The sequence below is a fragment of the Octopus bimaculoides genome, chromosome 6, assembly GCF_046866305.1.
Source record: "Octopus bimaculoides isolate indiv1 chromosome 6, ASM4686630v1, whole genome shotgun sequence".
Lineage (NCBI taxonomy): Eukaryota > Metazoa > Mollusca > Cephalopoda > Octopoda > Octopodidae > Octopus > Octopus bimaculoides.
In genome coordinates, this window is record NC_142933.1 from 92948066 (window position 1) to 92973065 (window position 25000).

A 25000-nucleotide genomic window follows, 5' to 3' on the forward strand; every position below is an offset into this window, starting at 1 on the left:
GAGAGAGAAAGTGGAAGATAGAGAAAATTCTACCCAAGGCACAGAATTAAGAAGAATAGATTACCATTCCTTTGTTATTATTCGTTAACAATATCAAATCTTCATAAAAATATCAGCTGTAGAAGAAGTGTAATCATCCAAACATTATCTTACTAGCAACTGTATTTCAGAACTTCATCACAAATGGTGGATTTTTTTCCCCCTCAGTAAGCAACAATAATGGAAATTGTGGTGGAGTGAGAGGAGAGGGCGAAGGATAAAAAAAAAAAAAAAGGAAGAATAACTTAAATTAAAATGTCAAAAAGAAGACATGTTGAAATGAATAAATGAATAAATATATATTTTTTTAAAAAAATCAATATATATATATATATACTACTATTATTATTATTATTATTATTATTATCATTATTTTTATTTTTATTTTATTTTTTTTTCATTTGGGGTTTTGAATTGAAATTAATGCTTGAATAAACCATTTTAATGAGTGCAAATACTATTACATCCCAACTTGAAGCAAAAATCATTGGCAGTAAAGAAGAGAGAAAAGAGAGAGAGAGAGAGAGAGAGATCAATAAAACATAAATAAGTAGCAGTAGTAATGGGGGGGGGTGATATTTTTTGTGGTTGTATTGCTGCTGCTGCTGCTGTAGAGAAATGGATTACTCTTGAAGCAAAGAATGGAGCAGAGGAAATGCATGGAGAAAGGGGGGTGGAGAGAGAAAGAAGTGGCAACAGGACATGCAGCATGGATTCTTTCTAAATGACCCTTAGCAAAGACAACTGTTGAAGTTGAAACCAATTGACAGCTGGTCATTAAGTTTCCAGCAGCATACCTCCAAATACAACCAATTACCAGTAAGGAGTGAGTTATAGAAAAGGGTAAGCAGAGACACTAACACTTAGCCTTCTCCCCACTTTCCTCTCACCCCCCCCCCACCACCACCAACGCAGCCTCCTATTATTCCCTATTATTTTCTGAAAAATCTTTTCTCCCCTCATTGTTACCCCCCATGCCACTTGTTCCAATAGTAAGGATTTCCACTTCAATCAGTACATCAGTATCTTTAGGAAAACATCATTTGTTGCTGTTATTGCTGCTGTTGTAGTGGTGGTGGTGGTGGTGGTGTGCAACATGCAACAAGACTAATTCGTATACTTTTGCAGAAATACACTGCTGAATCATAAAATATCAGCATTTTTGTAACAAATTGCAAATACTAAGATAAAAAAAAAAAGAAAAGAAAAGGAAAAAAAAATAAAGTAAATTACACTCGAAATATATATAAATAACTAAAAACACACTTGCTGTAAATCACCTGCAAAGAAAAGTTAGAAACACATCAGTTGGGAATGAGAAACAAGTCTTCTGTATCTATAAACATTGGGAATGAAACTAGATTTTTAAAAAAGAAAGAAAAGAAAGAAAGAAAGAAAAATATAAGATGAAATATCATAGCTTTAAAAAAAAAAAAAAAAGGCTGAAGGACATCAGGAGACACTTTCAATGAAATAACAGATTATCTATCAATCTATAAGTTTGTCTGACAAAGGTTTGAGATTGTCGAACACTAGAGTAATGGCTGCATGGTCTCAAGTTCTAATCTCTGATCTGGAGCCAATATATATAGTGTGCTACTAGCAAGGTATGTTACTCTGCTTGCTCCAGTTCACCTGAATGACAAAACTTCCTTTTCCACTTCATGGCTGAGTGGTTAGTGATGGGAAGAGCATCCAGTTGTAAAACCAGTTTTCTAACAAAAAGAATGAAACATTGCATATGAAATTCAATGGAGAAACTGTTCTGCAGTCTTGTAAGAAACAGCAGCTAGATTTTTCTCAAATCACTTCCTACTATCTTAACAAAAGGAAACACATTGGGTGTTTTGTTCTTATAACACTATGCTGAAAAAAAAAGAGGGGATGATTGGGGCTCAACAACAACCTATCTCATTTAAAGCTATAAAGTTGCATGAAGATTATTATGGCATACTCGTATGTGACACAGATTGGTCAGCTTCCTTAACAAGCAACACCAGCTTGATTGTCATTTGAACCATTCAGCTGACCAATCACTGTGACGGTCAATCATATTCAGCACTCTAAAGAATGATAAGGTTTGCTCTACATGAAAGCGAAGTCCATGAATTTCAAACCTTTAGATGTCTTTAGTAGAAAGGAACCCCCAGATGAATAATACAATTAAGTATTTTCTTTGTGGTATCTGCATACAGTAGCCATGACTGTGTGGTTAAGAAGCACATTTTGCAACCATGTGGTTTTGGTTTCAGTCCCACTGCACAGCACCTGAGGGAAGTATCTTTAACTTTTACAGCCTCAAACTGACAAATGCCTTGAGTGAATTTGGTAGACAGAAACTGTGTGGAAGCCTGTCATAAATATGTGTGTGTATTTGTTTCCAACCCCTGCTTGACAGCCAGTGTTGGTTTGGTTATATCCCCGTAATGCTGCAGTTCAGTGACTGAAACAAAATAAAAGACGAACTCCACCAAACACACACATACACACACACAAAGATTACCCATGGGGTAAGAGCAAACACTACTCACCCAAGCTAATGCATGTACCTCTGACACTGCAATGTTATAATATCTAACAGAAGCAGTAGAATACACTTCAAAATGAAACCAGAAACTAGAAACTAGATGCAATTCACCCAGGATGCAGCACAGAGTAGGCTATACTCTGCTTAACAAAGAACCTAACACAGCCACTATATTTACTGCAAATATCTGAACAAGGAACATGCCAATACATTTAAATAATAAAGAACAGCTATTTAAAAGTGTTGGCATCTTCCATCTTGTGGACAGATTAATATTTGAAGACGTTAACACTACCAAAAGTCAATTGAAATTCAAAGACGCAGCAAAACCAATAGCTTTTTCTACTAAATTGCTCTTTTCACTTCACTTCTTACCATGAAATACTAAAAGGCCGTTTGCTATAGCTGTCTTTATCTGATCCAATGGTTGGTAACTCAAACACTTTGCCAATATTAATGACATTCATAAAATTGTTTTGCAGTTCTAAATGGGTAAAGAGCAGGAAAAGAGAGTACATGTGTGTGTTTGTGCGTGTGTGTGTGTGTGTTTGTGTGTGTGTGTGGCGCATATACACCAGAATAGATACTTATAAGAAACATAAAAAAAAAAGAAACATAAACAAAACAGTTTGGACTGGTTTTAATATACTGTATCATAAAACAACATGTCCAAAGCCATTAAAAGTAACATTTAAAAAAATATGTATATAGAAAATGGTGTGGGGAGGATTTAAGGTGTGAAGTTTCAGCGCAGCAGTTTGTAGCAACAGGAGTGGTACACTTGAAACTAGTCACTGCGCATACCAACCACATGGTTCCAGGTTCAGTCCCACTGCGTAGCAGCTTGGGCAAGTGTCTTCTACTATAGCCTTGGGCCGACCAAAGCCTTAAGCCGACCAAAGCCTTGTGAGTGGATTTGGTAGACGGAAACTGAAAGAAGCGTGTCGTATATATATATATATATATATATATATATATATATATACATATATATATATATATATACATCATCATCATCATCGTTTAACGTCCGCTTTCCATGCTAGCATGGGTTGGACGATTTGACTGAAGACTGGTGAAACCGGATGGCAACACCAGGCTCAAGTCTAATTTGGCAGAGTTTCTACAGCTGGATGCCCTTCCTAACGCCAACCACTCAGAGAGTGTAGTGGGTGCTTTTACGTGTCACCCGCACGAAAACGGCCACGCTCATCTATAAGTTTGTCTGACAAAGGTTTGAGATTGTCGAACACTAGAGTAATGGCTGCATGGTCTCAAGTTCTAATCTCTGATCTGGAGCCAATATATATAGTGTGCTACTAGCAAGGTATGTTACTCTGCTTGCTCCAGTTCACCTGAATGACAAAACTTCCTTTTCCACTTCATGGGTGAGTGGTTAGTGATGGGAAGAGCATCCAGTTGTGTGTGTGTGTTTGTGAGTCTGTGTTTGTCCCTCCAATATCGCTTGACAACCGATGCTGGTGTGTTTACGTCTCCATAACTTAGCAGTTTGGCAAAAGAGATCGAGAGAATAAGTAGAGTAGTAGGCTTCCAAAGAATAAGTCCTGGGGTCAATTTGCTCGACTATAAAGGAGGTGCTCCAGCATGGCTGCAGTCAAATGACTGAAACAAGTAAAAGAGTGGATATATATATATATATATATATATATATATATATATATATATATATGCATGTTATGTCTGGGGAGAGTCATATTGTCTTAATGCCTTATTATCTAACACACTCACCGGTTCGATTTCCACTCATATTTTTTCTTCCATATAAAAAGAAATAAAAAATATACAAAAAAATGAATGGAAATCGAACCAGTGAGTGTGTTAGATAATAAGGCATTAAGACAATATGACTCTCCCCAGACACAACATAATTTGCTTCAACACACAAGTTCACAGAAGAAATCTTGCAAACCGGATACAAAAACAAAGTGTGTGTATATATATATATATATATATTTCTGAGCATGCCATCACAGCATGTCCGATGCACATGTCAGCTTGCAATGATGTTGTGCTCTGCATGTTGACTTCATCAAACACAGAAGTAAACATCCTTGCCACAGTCATCTAATACTGAGAGAACAGCAAAGAACCTTAAAATAACAAAAGCCTTACTGTTAGAATAAACACCACAAATCAAAACTGTTTTGCTGACATTGACTACATTGAGACTACGAAAACAATATGGATACCATCAGATGCAAAAAAGGCATCAACCGTAATTCTGACAACTGTTGACAGTTGATGTTTTCACCAAGAATATATCATCATCATCATCATCATCATCATCATTTAAATGTCCACTCTTTCATGCTTGCATGGGTTGGACAGAATCTGTTAAGGTAAATTTTCTATGGCCAGATGCCCTTCTTGTTGTCAACCTTCACTTGCTTCAAAGAACAGTAATATTTCCCCCATGCTTTCATGAGAGGTTGGAAATAAAAGACATCTGTTGTATGATGGTGATAGATATTTATAACTATTGAGCAATTTCAAGGCAAAGCAACACACCCATGCACATGCACACACACACACACACATTTATACACAATGGGCTTCTTTTTTAGTTTCTGTCAACCAAATCCAATCACAAGGCCTTAGTCAGCCCAGCACTGTGGTAGGAGATACCTGCCCATCTGGTTGGTAAGCAAGATTAACAACACAGCCACATCTGCATGCATCTACACACACAAATTCACCACACTGAGGAGGAGGAGGACGACGATGACGACAATGACGACGCTAACTGGGTACGTTTTAATGTGCAAATCATTACTTGATTAAATAAAACTGATAATTATTTTCTAATAAGGTAAATCAAACTCAAATCATTTTTAAAGTTATTTCATTCTTAGCTGTCTCCCCCCCACCACCACCACCATTTAATAATGACAAAAAACATCCCTTTTACATGATCTGGGAATTGGGAAAGTAAAGACTGTTGTGAATGTGTGTGTGTGTAAATAAGCATTATCATCATATAAGCAAAGTTGCTCATTTCCAATCTTCTCTGAAAGGCATGTCTAGTTTAGGGAAAATATTACTTTGTTTGGAAACAGGTGAGTGTTGGCAACAAGAAGGGCATCTGGCTATAGAAAATCTGCCTCAACAAATTTGGTCTGACTCATGCAAGCCATGGTAAAGTGGACATCAAATGATGATGATGATGATGATGTAACACAAAGCCATGTAGAGAACTCCTTGATCATATGAATGATGTCACTAATTAGGTTTAAGATATCTTAACTCATTAACTGTCATAATAATCTCAGTGATTTGAATACAATGTATTTTGGACCAGATAACAATAATAAGATCAAATATACCAGGAAAAAGTTCATAAAAACAATAGTAATGTTTCTAGAGATTAATAAATTTAGCTTTGAGTAGGTTCTCTTTCCATTTAGCACTAAAGATTTTGTGCCACGCTTGTTTATCTGTTATGATTGCATCTAGTTAAAAGCACTTCATTCTAATTCCCCATGCTTAAGTGAAAGCTTCTTTACACAACATCCCACATGAACAATAAAAGATATATCAAGATAGACAATCATCATCATTTAGCATCCGTTTTTCCACATTGGTATGGATTAGACAGTTTGACTGGAACTGGTAAGCCAAAGAGGTGCAGCAGGTTCCAGTCTGCTTTAGCTTGGTTTCTGTCCCAGGTGCCCTTAACGTGTCACTGGCACAGGTGCCCTTTACGTGTCACCGGCACAGGTGCCCTTTAACATGTCACCGGCACAGGTGCCCCTTTACCTGTCACCGGCACAGGTGCCCTTTACCTGTCACTGGCACAGGTGCTCTTAACGTGTCACCGGCACAGGTGCCCCTTTACATGTCACCGGCACAGGTGCCCTTTAACGTGTCACCGGCACAGGTGCCCTTTAACATGTCACCGGCACAGGTGCCCCTTTACCTGTCACCGGCACAGGTGCCCTTTACCTGTCACTGGCACAGGTGCTCTTAACGTGTCACCGGCACAGGTGCCCCTTTACATGTCACCGGCACAGGTGCCCTTTACATGTCACCAGCACAGGTGCCCTTTACGTGTCGCTAGCACAGGTGCCCTTTACATGTCACCAGCACAGGCACCCTTTATGTGTCACCGGTACAGGTGCCCCTTTACGTGTCACTGACACAGGTGCCCCTTTACGTGTCACCGGCAGAAGTGCCCTTTATGTGTCACCGGCACGGGTGCCCTTTACGTGTCACCGGCACGGGTGCCCTTTATATGTCACCAGCATAGCTGCCTTTTAAAGCAAACAAAATGACAAAGTAACAACTATTTTATGCATTATAAACACACCTACCATTAAATGCCAATAACCATAATATGTTAAACATATAAACACAATACTAGTTTCTTTTAACTTATACATTTTATTGTATTAAGTCTTAGGACTTGTAGGGCTAGTTACCCACTTCCCATGGTGTATAAGTAACATTCCCTCTGAACAGGACACCAGTTCAATGCAGGATTGTTGATTTACAGCAGAGAGGACAGGAGCTATGTGGAATAAAGTGTTTTGCACAAAGAACACAAAGCACTGCCCAGTCTTGGAATTGAAATTTCAGTCATACGATTGTAAGTGCAACACGCTAAAGACTACGCCATGTGCCTTTTGCAGTCTTGTAGCATAAATTCAACTTTCTGGGACAAAGTAAAACAACTTCAAACAAATTTCAGTACCAATTAGTTTGTGGTGATTATTTTAATTAACACTGGACACCATAATGGAATTAAGTACACTGTCAACAAATCTATTTTGCTTTGCCTCAAGAAAACCCAAGCAAGAAACCTGTTTATGAATAAATGTAACATCATAGTCATTACATACCAAACAACAATTTTGGTGACAGGTTACAAGTGCAATAGAAACACGCAATTATATATATACAACAATTATGTTTCAAAACTAGGCTTTCATACATTTAATTATTTGCTATAAGGAGGTGATGACAAAACAGGATGATGTGAAGTTATGTTTGTGTTGTAACAAATATCAGAAAATGTAGCAAAGCAGGTGCAATGGATAGCATATTTCCTGGAGAAGTGAGAGAATGAGAGACAAGATTAATGAACAGTAAAAAATTTGAAAGCTATCAGAAAGGAATAGTAAAAAATTACTGGTTGTTTTATATTGAGTTGAAGAGCAATATCACTGGAGAGCTTTTATAGAGCAGTAAAAGAAAAAAAAAACTTGTAGTGTAGGAATGTAGAGGATTAACTAGAAAGGGAAATGGGTTAGTTAGACTTGGTGAAATCTTGATCATCTCAATTAAAATGCTTTGATTTTAATGGAGTTCAAAATTGAAAATTTGACTTTTAGTGATTCAGGGAAATGCAACCAGATTGGTAACAGCAAGTTTCACATTAACAATGACAACACAAAAACTACTATTGTCACACTTCCAAGAAATGTGTTTTGATTCAAATTACTATCTATCTAATAACAGATAAATAGAAAAACCTACTGGGAGTTACATGTTAACAAGAAAAGTGTCAATCAAGTTAAGTCTGAACAAATAGTGGAAGGTTGATGATAGGTCATCATTTTTCAATGGCTGTTGATGGAAGCGTGCGTAGATATTGCTTTCTATGTGTAAAAATCCAATCACAGAAAATTACAGCCTCAACAACATTGATGTTCTTACATAATTAGTGGAAAATTGCTACATTTGATTTTTGAGAGATAAATAGTCTAGCAGCAGTTAGAAACAGAGTACTGCAGTAAAACATGATGGGAAAACAGTTGCTCATGATATGTAAAATGAAATCTAAGGAATAAATTTAGCATTAAAAAATAAAATATAAGATAAATTTTCCTGACTTTTAAAGAAAAAAATTTTTTAAATGTAAAAATTTTTTTAAAACTTGTAAATTAATAAGATGAAGCTGATATGATAGAATCCAGAAGTTCCTTAAAGGAGTTGATTATTAGAGTAAGATTATAAAACAAGAGGTGTTGTTGATGTGTGTAACTTAGAATTTAATTCTTCTAGCAGGAAATTAATGGAATCTGAACAAATAAATAGGATTTAATAAATCAATTAATTTCAGTTTAAATTTAACAGGAGACCTGCTGTATGGTGAACTGGTCCCTGGAAAGAAAACACCACAATGACAGGCACGTAAAATACACCATTTTGAGCGTGGCCGTTGCCAGTACCGCCTGACTGGCCCTCGTGCCGGTGGCACGTAAAAGCACCCACTACACTCTCTGAGTGGTTGGCGTTAGGAAGAGCATCCAGCTGTAGAAACTCTGCCAGATCAGATTGGAGCCTGGTGTAGCCATCTGGTTTCACCAGTCCTCAGTCAAATCGTCCAACCCATGCCAGCATGGAAAGCGGATGTTAAACAATGATGATGATGACTAAGGCTATATATAACCAAACATACATTACATCTTCAATAGGCAGAGAAATGTGTTAAAGATAATACTGCATGGCTAAAATATTAACATTATTGTCACAGTAACACACATTTCAATCATAACTGAATTTCAATGTTTATGGCATGCACTACACTGTCATGGTTGTGACGACTAACATTTACTGACCAGGAATGCCTTCTTCAGCTTCAAAAAACAAAAAGGCCTAACTGAAAGAGGGGGTTCAACCCTTACCCATTTCCCAGTAAAGCAATATTCCCCCCCCCCCCCCCCGGGCTGATACATTTCCACAGAATATTGGAAATGAATAGCACTGCTTGTATGACAGTGACACTCATTTACAACCATCACAAACACACACACACACACACACACACACAATAGGCTATTTTTAAGTTTCCATCTACTAAATCCACACACATGGCATTGGTCAGCCCAGGAATATAGTAGAGGTGCCACACAGTGAGGCTGAACACCAAACCATAAGATTAGGAAGCAAACACCTTAACCTGGCTTCCACAATGTGTAAGTTATTGATATTATAACACTCCCTCTTGAATGGGACATCAATCAATCATAGGTTAACTTCCCAGCTATTATGAAACTCACAGTTGAGTAAAATAAAATGATTTTTTTTTTTTGCTCAAAAACACAATGCACCAACCAGTTCTGGAATTGAAACCATGATCTAACAATCCTGAGAGCAATAGCCTAACCACTAGGCCATGGAAATAGGAATGACATATTTTACAGACTTGGTCACACTTACAAAGACAATGAGGATAATAATTTATGAATACCATTTTGTAGTCCTCACTATGCAAAATCCAGAGACAGGAAAACAGGGGGGGGGGGGGTATTAGAAGCAGCAAATATTCTCGGTCCACAATCAGGACTTTTGCAACTTAAACTTGCTAAAAATATATACTGTAAAAACTTGGGTCTTCTTCTATATACATAAAGCAAGAAATACATAGGGAACGCCACTATCTAATAAAGTAACACTCTTTATCAGGAATGTGACTATCCAAGAAAATTGCAGCTAATGTAGACTACAAAAAGCATACATCACTCAGACTGCAGAAAGATGATTCTAGGCATTATAAACATCAATTTGAGACAGGAAAGAACAACAGGCCTATTGACGTGAGTTGAACTATGAACCTTTTGATTGATGGCCAACCTTGTTACCAATAAACTACATAAGGTTTGACAAACTCTATTTCTTAAATTAGGAATATAATATAAATATATTTCTCCAGCTATTTTTAACTGTATTATTGTATTGCAACACGATAATGTCTAAATATCATTTTCATTCTATCTTAGTAGTCAGATCATGATTATCTTCAGATGTTGATGATAACGAGGAGAAGAAACAAGAAGGAGAGAGATAGTGATGGAAGATCACAAAGTAATTAAAATAAGACCAGGAACTCTGAGACACTAAATTCTAAAAATAAAATTTAAGAAAAAAAGAAACAAGCATTTTCATCTATAATAAAGAACTATAACATGACATATCTATTCGTGAACAATCTTAAAATTAAATCTTTCAAATATAAAATGATGTTCCTACATCCAAAATAATGTGCTATCTTTATCAGCCCCACTGTAATCTGACATCCATGAGAGATCAAACCAATGTGGGGAAACCCTATGCAGTTGCTCAAACTGCTAAAAATAGCAACCAAATTTTATTCGAAGGAAGGAAGGGAGGGAGGGAGGGAGGGAGGGAGGGAGGAAGGAAGGAAGGAAGGGAAGGGAGGGAAGGAAGGAAGGGGTGATGTGGTTGCAGAAATTGTCTGACAGCCATGACTGGGTTCTCCTGCTTATGTGGCAAGGTGCAGAGTCATGTAGCCAGACCCTAGTCATGTAGGGTCTTCCAGTAGCCATCCTCTTCCCCCCAGGGCAGCACTACCTCCTTGATGTATGGTCCCATGTTGAGTTTGAGTCCATGTGGGAAGATGGTTGCCATCACTAGTGATCACTCCAAACACCATGATGTTGACTGGGTGTTTGATTTTTATCACTCTCGATGCATGTTTTGGGGATACAGCACACACACAAACACAATTATATTTTATGCACAAAACAGTGTCAATAAGAAGGACTTGCAGAGATTTTTAAATATGAGGAAACAATTTGCAAGGATGGCAAACTGTAAGACTGTAAACACATTCGCCATATGCTTTTGATGTGCAGAAAAAGGCATCTCTTGATAGACTTGCATACAGTTTCAGTCAACCAATTCCACTCACAATGCATTGGCTGGCCTGGGGATTCAGTAGAAGACATTTGTCCTAAGTACGCATGCAGGGAAATAAAACTGACCATATCCACACAGCCATGCCCATGCTAATATTTATTCTATTCATTTATTCCATTATCAGTTTCAACCAGAGGCTGTGGCCATGCTGGAACAATGCCATAAGAAGCGTTTTCCTATTACATCGACTCTAGTGTTCAACTGGTATGGAATTTATCAACCCTGAAAGGACAAAAGGCAAACTCGACCTCAGTGAAATTTCAACTCGGAACATAAAGAACTCGAAGAAATGCCACTAAACATTTTATTTTGACCAGTTAACAATCTTGCCAACGTGCCACCTTATTCATATGAGTATTGAATCAAAACTTAGTATCAAAATCTTCCGATACATCCAAAGTTAAATATCAATAATTAAAAGCAAATACATACATGTATAGATATATATAATGTACATTGACTTCGTTTGAAAGCCAAACTGGAGCCTATGGCAATTTTCTTAGAAACAATTTGTTACCACTCTTAGACCAGTGCATGCTTAGCATAGAATATAGATAATACAAGGTCATTACAGAGGAATGACTAATTTTTGCAGGTAGAGTAAAAAAGAAAAAGTTGGAAAAAGAAGCTCTTATGCCCCTTAGGATGTCTGTGCGTTGTACTTCATATGAACGCCTATAAAACTGAATACTGCATAATAATAATAATAATAATAATAAACAATTGAAAATTTGACAGAATAAAATGGAAAGATAAGTAAAAAAATATATCAAAGCTTCAGGCTTTCCCAATATTATCCAAGGATACTTTCAACAACTGTAAGAGAAAGGTAAAAGGAGAAACTTTTTTTTCTTTTGTTACAATAAAGTTTAGCTTTGTCTCCTATCAATCTATCTATCTATATATCTATCTATCTATATATCTATCTGCGTGTAAAGACGTATATACAAACATCTGTATACACACACATACATAAAAGAGCCTGGCTTCCAATAATCTTCACTATGGAAACAACTGTATTGTATGCAAATCTGTTTCAAATAGTTTAAAAGGTTTCTGAAGATATTATAAGGAAATATCAAAATCAAACCATCAGATAAATAAACCAAGATAGACTAGAAAATGGAGAGAGAAAGAGAGGGAGATTTCCTTTCAGATAACAAGTTTATTTACTATTAACAACGTTAACCTAATATAAACTGGTTTTGAAATTAGCTTAATTACAAAAACTTGCAACAATACAAATTGAAAAATGAACATGAGAAGAACAACAATGGTTCTCAGAAAAAAAAGTTGGAATAACAAGATGGAAGAAACATACAAATAAAGAGAACTCCCCCACCCACGATAAAATATTTAAAACAATAATAACAATGCATTACTATATGTCATACATCAGATATCAGATAGGATATAGCTTAGCTGTAACATCTTATATTAGATAAGAAACATTGAAACCATAACAACAACAATGCAGATTCCTTGCATTGGGACAATGGAAGAAATCTGAAGAGAAGGGATATAATTGATCAAATTATACCTCCCAAAATTACTGGTACTAATTTGTGAAGTTGCATAGCCTAGTGGTGAAGGTGTGGAACTAACAATCATAAGGTCATGGTTTTGGTTTCCAGACAGGGCAAGGTATTGTGTCCTTGAGCAAAACACTTCATTTCACATCCCTTCAGTCTATTCAGCTAAAAGTGAATGCCAGCAGAGCTTAACCCAGTGAGGGACTGGTAACCCATTCAGGACTTATATACCATGGAAAAATAAAGATAAACTCAGGTCTAATAAGTCTGTAGACTTTTGACAGACATAAGACTAAAACAGGGCAGATTTGCTGTACTTGATAAGACAAATCAAGCTAAGTAAAATTGCTGTCTTCCACACATACAGGCTTGTTCTTTCAGGTGCTGGTGCCACATGAGAAGCACCCATGTCGGAGCTACATAAATGCACTTATGCCAGTGCTGCATGAACACACCCATGCTGGTGGCACATAAAACGCAACCAGCATGCACTTAAGTGGTTGGCATTAGGAAGTGCATCCAGCCATACAAACCATGCCTCAACAGACAGCTGGAGTTTGGATAGCTCCCTGCTAGCCAGCTCCATGCCAAACTGTCCAACCCATGCAAACATTAAATGATGATGATGATAATGATGATGAACAATCTGCCCTTGATGGCACTTTTAATGGAAGTGAAAATTTCAGGTCTGCAGTATAAGCGTGTATAGGGTTGGGAGAGTGACGGCAAGCAAACTCAAGGGTTTCCCTTGTTTCTAAACTCTCTAGCTATGTCACTGGACTAAGACAAATTTATCAATTCTCCCTAGTGGTATAAAAAAGCAAAGTCAACCTTGGTGGGATTTGAACTCAGAATGTAGATAAACAGAACTAAATCCTCCAAAAAGTATTTACTCCAACACTCTACCACCTCGGCTGACTGCCCACAAATTACTATGATGTTAATGGCTATAAAAATAACATTTTTAATTATTGTTTTTGTTGCTTGGTGGCAGCCAGCATTTATTTCTATGTTTAACATTAACAGTAATTAATTAGACAGCATTTCAACTTTACTTTTTTTTTTTTTTTTAACAATAAACCAGAATAAATATATTGGCTTTCAAAGGGTGTAACAGCTCTGGAATTATGCACTTATTTCTGTTGGCTCAATCAACAGGAAACATGATCAAATGTTTGGCACATTCCTCTTTAATACAAAACCGAAAAAACTATTTTTGCACCATAACACAACAGATGACCATGTCTGAAATCATTTTAGAGTTGTTCATAGGGTGAAGGAAGAGATACTTATAGAATTTTTCTATCTTCGCTTTACTATTACACATAAAACAGAAACGTTTTCTATCAAAGCAGTCCTTCAATAATTAAAATTGTTGCTAGTGCTGTTCATTCTAGTCATGGCTATCCCTTCTTATTGTATATTTGGGACTAACTGTCCTATATGTCTTTTCATTTAAAAAATTATTTTAAAAAAATTTTAATAAGATGGTAGGATGTCTTTGTGAAAAGCTATGGCTTTTATCAAAGGTCTGCTCAATCAGAGCAATTTTGGGGTTAAATAAGCAAAAACATGAAAGCTTGTATGCTGAAATTAAGGTTTAACTCTTTAGCATTTAAACTGATCATATCCATCCCAAATATTCTACCTGTTGCATGTTCAATCTGATCAGATCCAGATTCTCAGACCTACCCAACAATGCTATTCATATAAATAATCACATTATCAAAATCTTGAAGCTTCAAAATAATAAATGATTAATTCAAAACGATGTGAATAAATAAGGATTACATTTGACAGAGTAATCTGAAATCATCATCATCATCATCATCATCACCACCACCACCACCACCAAAGACATCTTATTCGAACTGTCTAACCCATGCCAACATGGAAAATAGATGCTAAACATTGACAATCTTGATGATGGTGTATGATCAAGATAATATTTTATTACATAAAGTGTAAGATGTATACTTCAGGTTAACTATGAAAATATTAGTCAAGCAAATCTGGAGCTCTTTTATTATTGCATGCCTGAAAAATACATCATTTTTGAAAAGAGAGTAATTATTATCAAACTGTTTACATAAATCTTTCTTTCCTCCGACACACACAAAAATGTTAACAGCTGCCACATTTATCACTATGATATATCATCATTATCATTCCAAGTATGTTCTTCCATGTTGGCTGGCAAGGATATAAGATGAGTACACCAGATCAACTTTACCATCTGATATCTTCCTGAATCTATTTCTTCCGCGTGTCCCATTTATTTTAGCTAAACCCAAACAACCTCATTTCAAAATATGGCTCTCTCTTCTGCTTCAGTTATCAAACAACCACAATATTCCTACAATGATTACATTTAATCCTGCCCCCTACATCCCCACTTTTTGTCATTTTATTCTCCCAACATGCCCAAATTACCTTCCTTGGCCATTTTCATAGAATGTAGCTTTGGATAATTTTCTTAATACCCAACCACCTCAATTGATATTTCAGCCCCACGTAAAAGTTAAACGTATTACATTACACATTGCTTCCATCATATGCAACACATAAGTTGCCTAACTCATGCCACTCATCAAGTTTTACTATTATGACACATAGTACTAAACACCCAGATAGTAAATATATCTTATCACACTCTGTGTAGTCTGACACAGACAATTAAGATTTCTACATTTGCAATTTAAGTGTTGTCATGCTTGTGACTTCATATTTTATATACCAAGTGTACTGGCTCACACAAAACAAATTAACTATACATTATATAAACACACTACATTCTACATCAAAACTAACCTCCATGTGGCTATTAGATCTGCTAAAATTAGCAGCTAAACCTTTTCCAAATCACTCATTCCCATTTCCAACAAGAGGATATATTGCAAAACATAGCTCTACATACTTCTAAAAACATGAGCGGTCACAGGTAGAATGCTTTTTGATCATAGTTTACTCAATCAGGACTGACATAGTGCTAAAGTATAACAATACATTATTTATTATATATCCAAAAGTGATTTTCACTATTTATTAAAAATTACTATTCAGTTATTTCAAACACCAGAAAGGTTTATAGAATTCATACAAGCTTCTAATTGCAGAGTTATTACATTGAACAGAGTCTCAGGAAGAACGGTAGTCACTTAAGGGAGCAGAAGCAGCATGGATTAAAAAGGGATGGACAAATCCTCAGAATAATAATCCTTTCTACTTTAGGCACAAGGCCTGAAATTTTGGCAGGAAGGGGTTTATAAATTACATCAACCCCAGTACTCAACTGGTAATTATTTAATCAACCCCAAAAGGATGAAAGGTAAAGTTGACATTGGCAGTATTTGAACTTAGAACATAAAGGTAAAGATTCTGCCAGCTTGCTGCCCTAATAATAATAATAATCCTTTCTATTATAAGCATAAGGCCTGAATTTTTTTTTTTTTTTTTGCAGGGTGGGGGGGGGTGTAGTCGATTACATTGACCCCAGTGTAATAAGGAGACTTCATAGAAATTCCTTAAAAATAGCAATATTAAAGTTTGGCTTGTAAGCTTTTTCAACAAGATGATGGTACAGATATAAAAATTTGTTCAAATGGGAGATTTTAAGCAATGGTCTTTTGACCAGCTTCAATACATTAACGCAAATGTATCGAACTTCTTAAGTATGAGAGATAAGCATGACATTTTCTTTTCTTTTGCTTCTAAAGGAAAAGAAAACTATGCAGCTTTCAATGCATAAATTTATTCAGAAAACTGTCAAGATATAAACTGCTTGTAACTTCAAAAATCAATAGAAAAAATACTTCACGGTATAATCGTCAAGGGAAGTAACTCTCATTTTTTTCAACGATAATCTCCCTTACAACATGATACACTCTCTTGACATTCACCATGTAACGTTTTTGTTCTCTCTCTCTCTCTCTCGTTATCAATTACGAAATGAACTCCGCATTTATTTAAACCAGTGGTTCTCAACCATTTCTTTTCTTTTCTTTTTTTTTATCTACAGAGACTTTTGATTACTATTCTGTTCTGATGGGCTCCCAAAGCCATACGATGTTTAAAAACTCGTGTTATACTCCTTTCAAAATTCCTATTTTGTTTATCACAAACTTGTTTGTTGAACTATTCTTTAATTCTTTTACTTGTTTCAGTCATTTGACTGCAACCAAGCTGGAGCACCGCCCTTAATCGAACAAATCGACCTCAGGACTTATTCTTTGTAAGCCGAATACTTATTCTATCGGTTTCTTTTGCCGAACCATTAAGTTAAGGGGACGTAAACACGCCAACAACGGTTGTCAAGCGACGGTGGGAGGACAAACACAGACATAAACACTATATATATACGACGGGCTTCTTTCAGTTTCCTTAATCGAACAAATCGACCTCAGGACTTATTCTTTGTAAGTCGAATACTTATTCTATCGGTCTCTTTAACTGAACCACTAAGTTACGGAGACGTAAACATGCCAACATCGGTTGTCAAGCGACGGTCGGAGGACAAACACATACATAAACATTACGACGGGCTTCTTTCAGTTTCCATCAACCAAATCCACTCACAGGGATTTGGTTGGCACGACGCCATAGTAAAAGGCACTTGCCCAAGGTGCCACGCAGTAGGACTGAACCAGGAACCCTATGGTTGGGAAGCAAGCTTTTTACCACACAGCCATGCCTTATGTAAAACTTTTGCTAAAAAAAGGGTCGCTGTTTCTTACAATAAACACATCTAAAGCAAAATTTTTTCATGGACCCTTCATATACTACTGTGGATTCCCAATTTACTATTTTGCTTGCATGGACCCACAAAAATCTCATATGGGCCCTCTAGGGTCATACAGACCCTGGGTGAAAACCACAAATTTAAACAAAAATTACTTGCTTCGTCAGAATTAAAACAGTAGAATGTAATGACATTAATGATGGTCTGTCTGCATCTTCAAATACTAAATACAAACAGTTAACAAACTAAAAATATGTTTGTTTATTTGTGAGGAAGAGGAGAGGTGTGACATTACAAATAAGGCAGGCCCTTCATTGGAAGGGGAGAAAGTGCACACATTTTTGTATATAACTTTATATTGCTTATTATTTTCTTTCTCTGGAACAGTTTGACTTTACTCCACCTCACAGCAAACTAATTCTCACTTTATGAATTGCTTGTATTCATTGTATTAAGAAAAGAAGGGTTAATAAATTATGAATGGAGGGCAGCAACAATAATGTAATATACCCATAAGATAATATTTGCAAGAATAATAATTATATGATATTATTCCACTAACAGTTTATTAATTCTTTTTAAAGAAAAATTTCTTTCCAATTTTTTCTTTAAACCAGATGCTTTAAAAACTTTATTTGAAGATTTAAGAAAAGAAAACCTTGTTTCTTAATCTTAACACAACACAATGAGAACTCTGGTGTAAAGAAGATAGCATTTTAACACATTAAGTACCAGTGTTTCCTTCTGCTCACTCACAAAACAAAAAGACAAAAAACCCCAACAAACAAATCTAAACTCAAACAAATTTCAAATAATCTTACATAATTACATCAAGGCACAGCCAAAGCTAACAATTAAAACACCTACAAGTACACTTACATTAAATATTTATACCAAGTCAGTAAATATATATGCATCTTTAGTGGCTAACATACACAGTGTGCAAATTTACTCTTCCACATTTTTTTAATTAAAAATAAAGGTAAAAAATAAATAGCATGTAATATATATATATATATATATATATATATATATATATATATACTCTGAAGAGACCATTTGAAATAAATTTAAGTATATAAGGAGGAAAGAATCTTGCTTTTACCAAGAGTGTCCTCTAAAGAGCACTTCTATTTTATCTATTACACCAAGTAGTTTTGTATACAATCTTAATTTAAGTCGTTCAAGACAAGTACACCTCTTCAACTGGTTCCAAGTACATGTTTTAGTCTCTGAACTCACTGATAAGTACCTGATCTTCACAGAGGATTGTTGTCAAATGACAGCAAGGTTCAAGTGGTGATATGATGAACGAGAATAGCATGTTTACGTGGGTGCACGCTCTCACAAAGTGTTGCAAGAACAGATTGTTAGATGAAATAATCAAAACAATAAAGTTCATAATTTAGCACTATTTCAAAAGTCAAATTTTATTTGCATCAGTGTCATTTTCGCTTTTTTAAGAAAAATTTCGCAATGAAGATGCACTACAATTTGATTGATTCACAAAGTCTTGTGAGTGGATTTGGTAGACAGAAATTTAAAAAGAAGCTCATCATATATGTATATTATATAAACATATAAGCATTTATGACTATATGTTTAAGTGTGGGTAGAGGTATGTGCTTGTGAGTGAGTATATGTGTGTGCACATAATTGTACATGCGTGTTTCGTGTCACTTTTGTCTTGATATCATGTGACAGTTATTTCCAATTTTCTATGGAAACATGTTGAGCTATGTAGAAATATTATTTGCTTAAAAAAACAGGTGAGAGTTGGGGATAGGAAAGGCATCCAACCATAGAAAATTTGCTGCAACAAATTCTGTCAGACCCAGACAAACATAGAAACGATGATAGTACCATTCAAGAACCACTAGGTGGTCACTCAATCTGCTAGAAATAGTAGACAAGCTTGCCTCAAATCAAAAACAAAAATAGGTGGGGGTGCATTATATAATGTATCCTTAAAGACCTCAAAAGTGATGGAATGGGTAACATCTGGAATGCCTTTGAACTGCTAAGTTAAATTGGGGCACTAAACAAAAATCCTTAACTGGTAAAAAATAAAAATCAACACCAGTGTAAACTGAACTGAAAATTTTTATGCGATACGAAGCAATAAATTTGACTAAAATAGCAAACAAACTAGACCTAGTTTTTAAACTATTTTCCCTCATTTTATATCTAATTATCCATAAGTCATTATCTGAAGTATTTTTTGTACTAATCTAATCTTCCAATCTACAAAAGAAATACCACTAAGCATTCTACCCAGCATGCTAACGTTTCTTATTTCTTTATTGCCCACAAGGGGCTAAACATAGAGGGGGCAAACAAGGACAGATAAAGGAATTAAGTCGATTACATCGACCCTAGTGTGTAACTGGTACTTAATTTATCAACCCTGAAAGGATGAAAGGCAATGTTGACCTTGGCGGAATTTGAACTCAGAATGTAAAGACATGAAATACTGCTAAGCATTCCACCCAGCGTGCTAACGTTTCTGCCAGCTCACCGCCTTTAAACCATAAATAAAAGAAGAAGAAAATGACATATTTTAAACTGAATATATTTCATAGTCACTCATACCGTCCATAATCTCATATATATACTTTATATAAATCTGTAACACTATCTAATGAAACAAGAAAATTACATCAATCAAATACAAACCATTAACTGTCCTTAAAAGAAATTTTATCTACAGACACCTATATTAAATGACAATAGTAATTTTATTAATAATAGAAACTTAATTAGGAGAAAAATAATATTAGTTGCCATAGAGGCGTTGTATATAGTATAAATCTAAACATTATATGGTATTTGTTGTAGTAAGAGCAATATCTCTAACAGTGAAATCATATATTATTTATTGAAAACATTGCGAACAAGATATTGATTTCAGATTTTGGCACAAGGCCAGCAATTTCAGAGGAGGGGATTAGTCAATTAGAAAAACCCCAGTGTTCAACTGGTACTTATTTCATCGACCCTGAAAGGATGAAAGGCAAAGTCAACTTTAGCAGAATTTGAACTGAGAACGTGAAGACGGATAAAATTCTGCAAAGCATTTTGCCTGCCATGCTACCAATTCTGCCAGCCTGCTGCCTTATTATAAACAAGACATTGAGGTAATCAATGACGGGTCAGTAACTTTAAAGAAGAGAAAAAGATCTCATGGGTTCTTTTTAACTACTACTACTACTACTCTCTCTCTCTTTCTCTCTCTCTCTCTCTCTCTCTCTCACATGTTAGTTAAGAAGGTCTGAGAGAGAGAGAGAGAGAAGAGATCCTCAAACTGGAAACTTGGCCCCCAGGCTTGCAACAAATTACATCTATCAGCCAAGGCTGCACTTGAACTTAAGACAAAGAACTGGAATGAATACCACAAGGTATCTCTTCCAACACTCCACCCCACCCCACCCCCAGTCGACTGTCGTAGTCCGATATCTTATTGACCCAAGAATAGTGAAAGATAAAGTAGACCATGGTAAGATTTGAAGTCAGAATGCAAGGTACCGGAATATTTGCCAAAAGGTACTCTGCCCGGCACACAGATGACTCATCCAGTTCACTACCCCAATCCATCTTGAACATAACAAAAACCAATTCAAAAGATTCCATGTCCAAGAAAGATCTGTGATCACTCTGCCTGCTAAAAATAGCTGTCAAGTTCCCTTTAAATCATAAACAACTGTCTTAAAAAAGAATATGTTAGATAAGGTAGTAGTAAATACACTTTACCTGAAAAAAAAAAAATCAGGTTAGTTAGTTTCATAGTTGAGAAACCTTTGATCGTACAGATGGCTTGCATTTAAACAACAACTAAAGGGCATTTGTAATCATAAAATTCAGATTTAAGTCCTGTGTTTTACTTCAAAAAATAGGTGTTAGGTACCAGAACAATAGTAGAACAAGGCTGAATCCTGGAAAATTCAATTGCCATAAAGCTAAAAGTTTTCTGAAGAGCCTTACAATTTTCCTTGATAGTGTTGAATGGCAAGCTCAAATGAATGATTTAACCAGAATAATTAACATTTCATAGTTGCTCTTCTGTTCTAATTGCATGAAAAGTTTTAAATAATTGGAAGAAGCAAGAGAGACCGTGAGAGAAATGCCAGTGATAACAGCTAAACACAAACTGAATTAGTGAATAAATAAAGTCCTTCTTTATAAATACCTCCTGCCTTTCATTTAATTTGAACTGCTTGTCGAAATTGACGTTGGCGTGAAGCTCTGCCAAAGGCTGGAATAACTGCAGATTTATGTCTTCACGTAGAGGGTATATCTGTTTCCATGCTGGGTTTACAACATCTCTAACAACATAGCGAAGATTTTCCGGCCACAGCATCTCTGAAAATATATTGCAAAATTTTTTGCTTTTAAATGATTAAGTTTAAAAAAATAAAAATAAAGGAGCAAAAAAAAAAAAGTTTTCCCAAAAGCCTCTAAGAACAAGCCAGTAGCAGTCTTCCATCAGATGCATAATGAAATGTTCTGATATTATATAATATACAATACAATCAAGAAACAAAGATGAATGTAATGGTATATGTTTTAAAAAAAATAATCATGATTTTTCCACGGTATACATTTTTTTTTTTTTTTTTTACAACTGTCCAATCCATGCCAGCATGGAATATGGATGCTAAATAATGATGATTATATTTTTTAGATCAATACTTTATTAGATTTTATATGAGTATGTATCAAAGTTCTAGAATTTCATTCATTCTGACGACATCATCATCATCATCATTTTATGTCCATTGTCCATGCTGACATGGGTTGGACAATTTCACCAGGGCTGGCAAGCCGGAAGGCTGTACCAAGATCTAGTCCAATTTGGCATGGTTTCTACAGCTAGATGCCCTTCCCAATGCCAACCACACCAAGAGTGTAATGGGTGCTTTTACAACATTTCTTGAATTTATTAAAACAACAAACAAGAAGAGAAAGATAATTCTTACTGTCACCAAGAAGACCATAACAGCAAGCATCAGCTTCAGAGGGCTAATATTGAAAATTTCCCAAGTGAAGGGAGGCAGTTATAAGACATTTTGGAACAATTCATTTTTTGTGCCGCTGATTCAACACCACTGCTAATTCAACACGGACTTATTTGACATGAAACATTTTATTTTTTATCACGTTTTATCGCAAACAAAATATATGTGTCTATTTTTTTTTTTTTCCATGCGGGTTTTGTGGATTAGTTTCAAGACAAGGTTTTTTCACTCGTCATAGGTTTTGAGGCACTTAGCACTTTGAGAAATGTCCTCATCACTTCTACCCACATCTTTGGACTACCACTTCTGCAAACTCATATACACATTTATTACACACTTTTTCATCTATCTTTCTTCATTCATATCACATTAATAGCTCAGCAATTTTCCCTTGTACATTGCACTGAGATACCTGTGGCAACCAGTCTTTCTCTCAGCTTAATCATGTTCTGTCATTCATGCATGCAGAAATAACACATCCTGCAATGCATGCTCACCTCCTTTCTTTTCATCCCTTGCATATCATCCACATTCAGCACTCATGTCTAGTTACACTCCATGCAAGGCGGCAAACTGGCAGAATTGTTACTGTGCCGAAAAAACTGCTTGGTGACATTTCTTCAGACTTTATGTTCTGAGTTCAAATGCTGCCGGAGTCGACTTTACCTTTCATCCTTTTGGGGTTGATAAAATAAGTACCAGTTGAACACTGGGGTCAATGTAATCAACTTACCCCCTCTTCCAAAGTTGCTGGCCTTTGTGCCAAAATTTGAAACCTATCCTCTGGCCCCTGTGCCAGTGATACATAAAAAGCACCCACTACACTCTCGGAGTGGTTGGCATTAGGAAGGGCATCCAGCTGTAGAAACACTGCCAGATCAGATTGGGGCCTGGTGCAGCCTCCTGGCTTTCCAGACCCCAGTTGAACTGTCCAACCCATGCCAGCATGGAAAACAGACGTTAAACAATGATGATCATCACACTCAATGCATAAACATAAAATAGTCTGCTCTTCAGAGAGAGAGAGAGACCTTTGTTATCAATGTAGAGGTAATAGATACTTGAACTTTATCCACTCCAGCCTTACTCTGGCTATTAAGTTTCCACAAGACAAGATCAGCCCTTGCTACAGATAGATCCCTTGAATAACAAAATTAACTTATCACCTACATCTAACAAGCTTTGTGCTATTTCTGCTTGCTATTTCTGTGCGTCTATAAAATAATGAACTCTTGCTGCTCTGTCAACCTATCCCAATACACTTTTTGTGTACCAATTATTTTCACTGGGTGCATAGTATAGAACTTTTACAATTTCCCTTTCTGCATATAAAGCAACTGCTACTACTTTCCAGTATGGAGCAGTGGTGAATCATCTTTTCTGTTAAGACTTTTCATTTCTGCTATATTGACTTTAGCTCTATCAATTCTAAACCCGGCTTTCTATTTAGGCATTTTTACTCTAATTTTTAGAATGATTTGGCTATGGGAATTAAAACATTAGCATGAAGAAGTTCACACAAGCAACCAGAATTTTAATTTAATTTTTCTGAAGAACTACAATAAACAAGGGACTGGGAACCAGGTCCTGGCAGACACCTAATAACATGCTAAATTCCTCAATGTACTCATTACCTAACTCTTATGCACACACACACACTTTCTTCATTACTGCATTACATAAGGAACTCAAAGTTACTGCAACATCACTGACTTCATCAAAACATTGTTTCATTCAATTATGGAACATTCTAACTTTCAGATTTATATTCAGAATAGACTGGAGCCAAGACTAAGAAATATAAAAGTCCAGTTTGTCAATCAGATAAACAGATATACAGCATTTTTAAGTACAATGGAACATGCTTTATTATTATTTTTTTTTTTTTTATGTAAATCAATAAACTTTTCTTTTATCTGAAGCTATAACAAGTTTCTGGAGTAAGATTAATAAAGAGAGACAAGTCGAGAAAGAGAATAAACTATAACTGATATAAAATCCTTCTATAAACATCAGTTAAATGGAATAGCTTTTTAATACATGCTAAATTAGAAAAGAAATTAAACCAGACAGCAACAACAATAGCAACAAGTCCAAAAATCCATTTCATGCAACAGACGTAGTATTAGATTAAAATAGTCACCTATGTATCATACTTAAAGTAAATACATTGTGAGAGGCAATTTTACTGCTGTACTTGTCCTGAGATAGCATCTCTAATGGACATGCTGTGTTTAAAAACACAATATATATTCAAGGGAGATGGAAATTTCCCAACAGAGGCTAGTGATAATGCCAGATGCAACTCTACTTCATTTGGCATTGAACAGGGTGTACTCACTGTCAATTGCATGCTTAGATGGAATTTGTCGCTACCAATATTATAGGAAACCAGTGAATAAACAATCACTGATGATGTAAATAGCTGCTCAATTGAATAAAAATTCATTATATGCACCATAAACAG

General features: G+C 35.8%; 1 protein-coding gene across 6 annotated transcripts in view; it reads right to left on the reverse strand.

Annotated features, from left to right (window-relative positions):
- The window catches only part of LOC106881821 (nonsense-mediated mRNA decay factor SMG5), a 1052345-nt gene that overhangs the window by 934151 nt on the left and 93194 nt on the right, over positions 1-25000 (reverse strand). For 2 of the 6 annotated variants that reach the window (XR_016242357.1, XR_016242356.1), the window contains exon 19: positions 21561-21877. Coding sequence is in view for 4 of the 6 variants with exons in the window: in XM_089354250.1 (XP_089210376.1) it covers positions 21574-21877 (304 nt within the window). In the remaining 2 variants the exon portion in view is untranslated. The remainder of the gene's footprint in view (positions 1-21560; positions 21878-25000) is intronic. The other 4 variants (XM_089354248.1, XM_089354251.1, XM_089354250.1 and 1 more) reach the window with 2 other exon arrangements.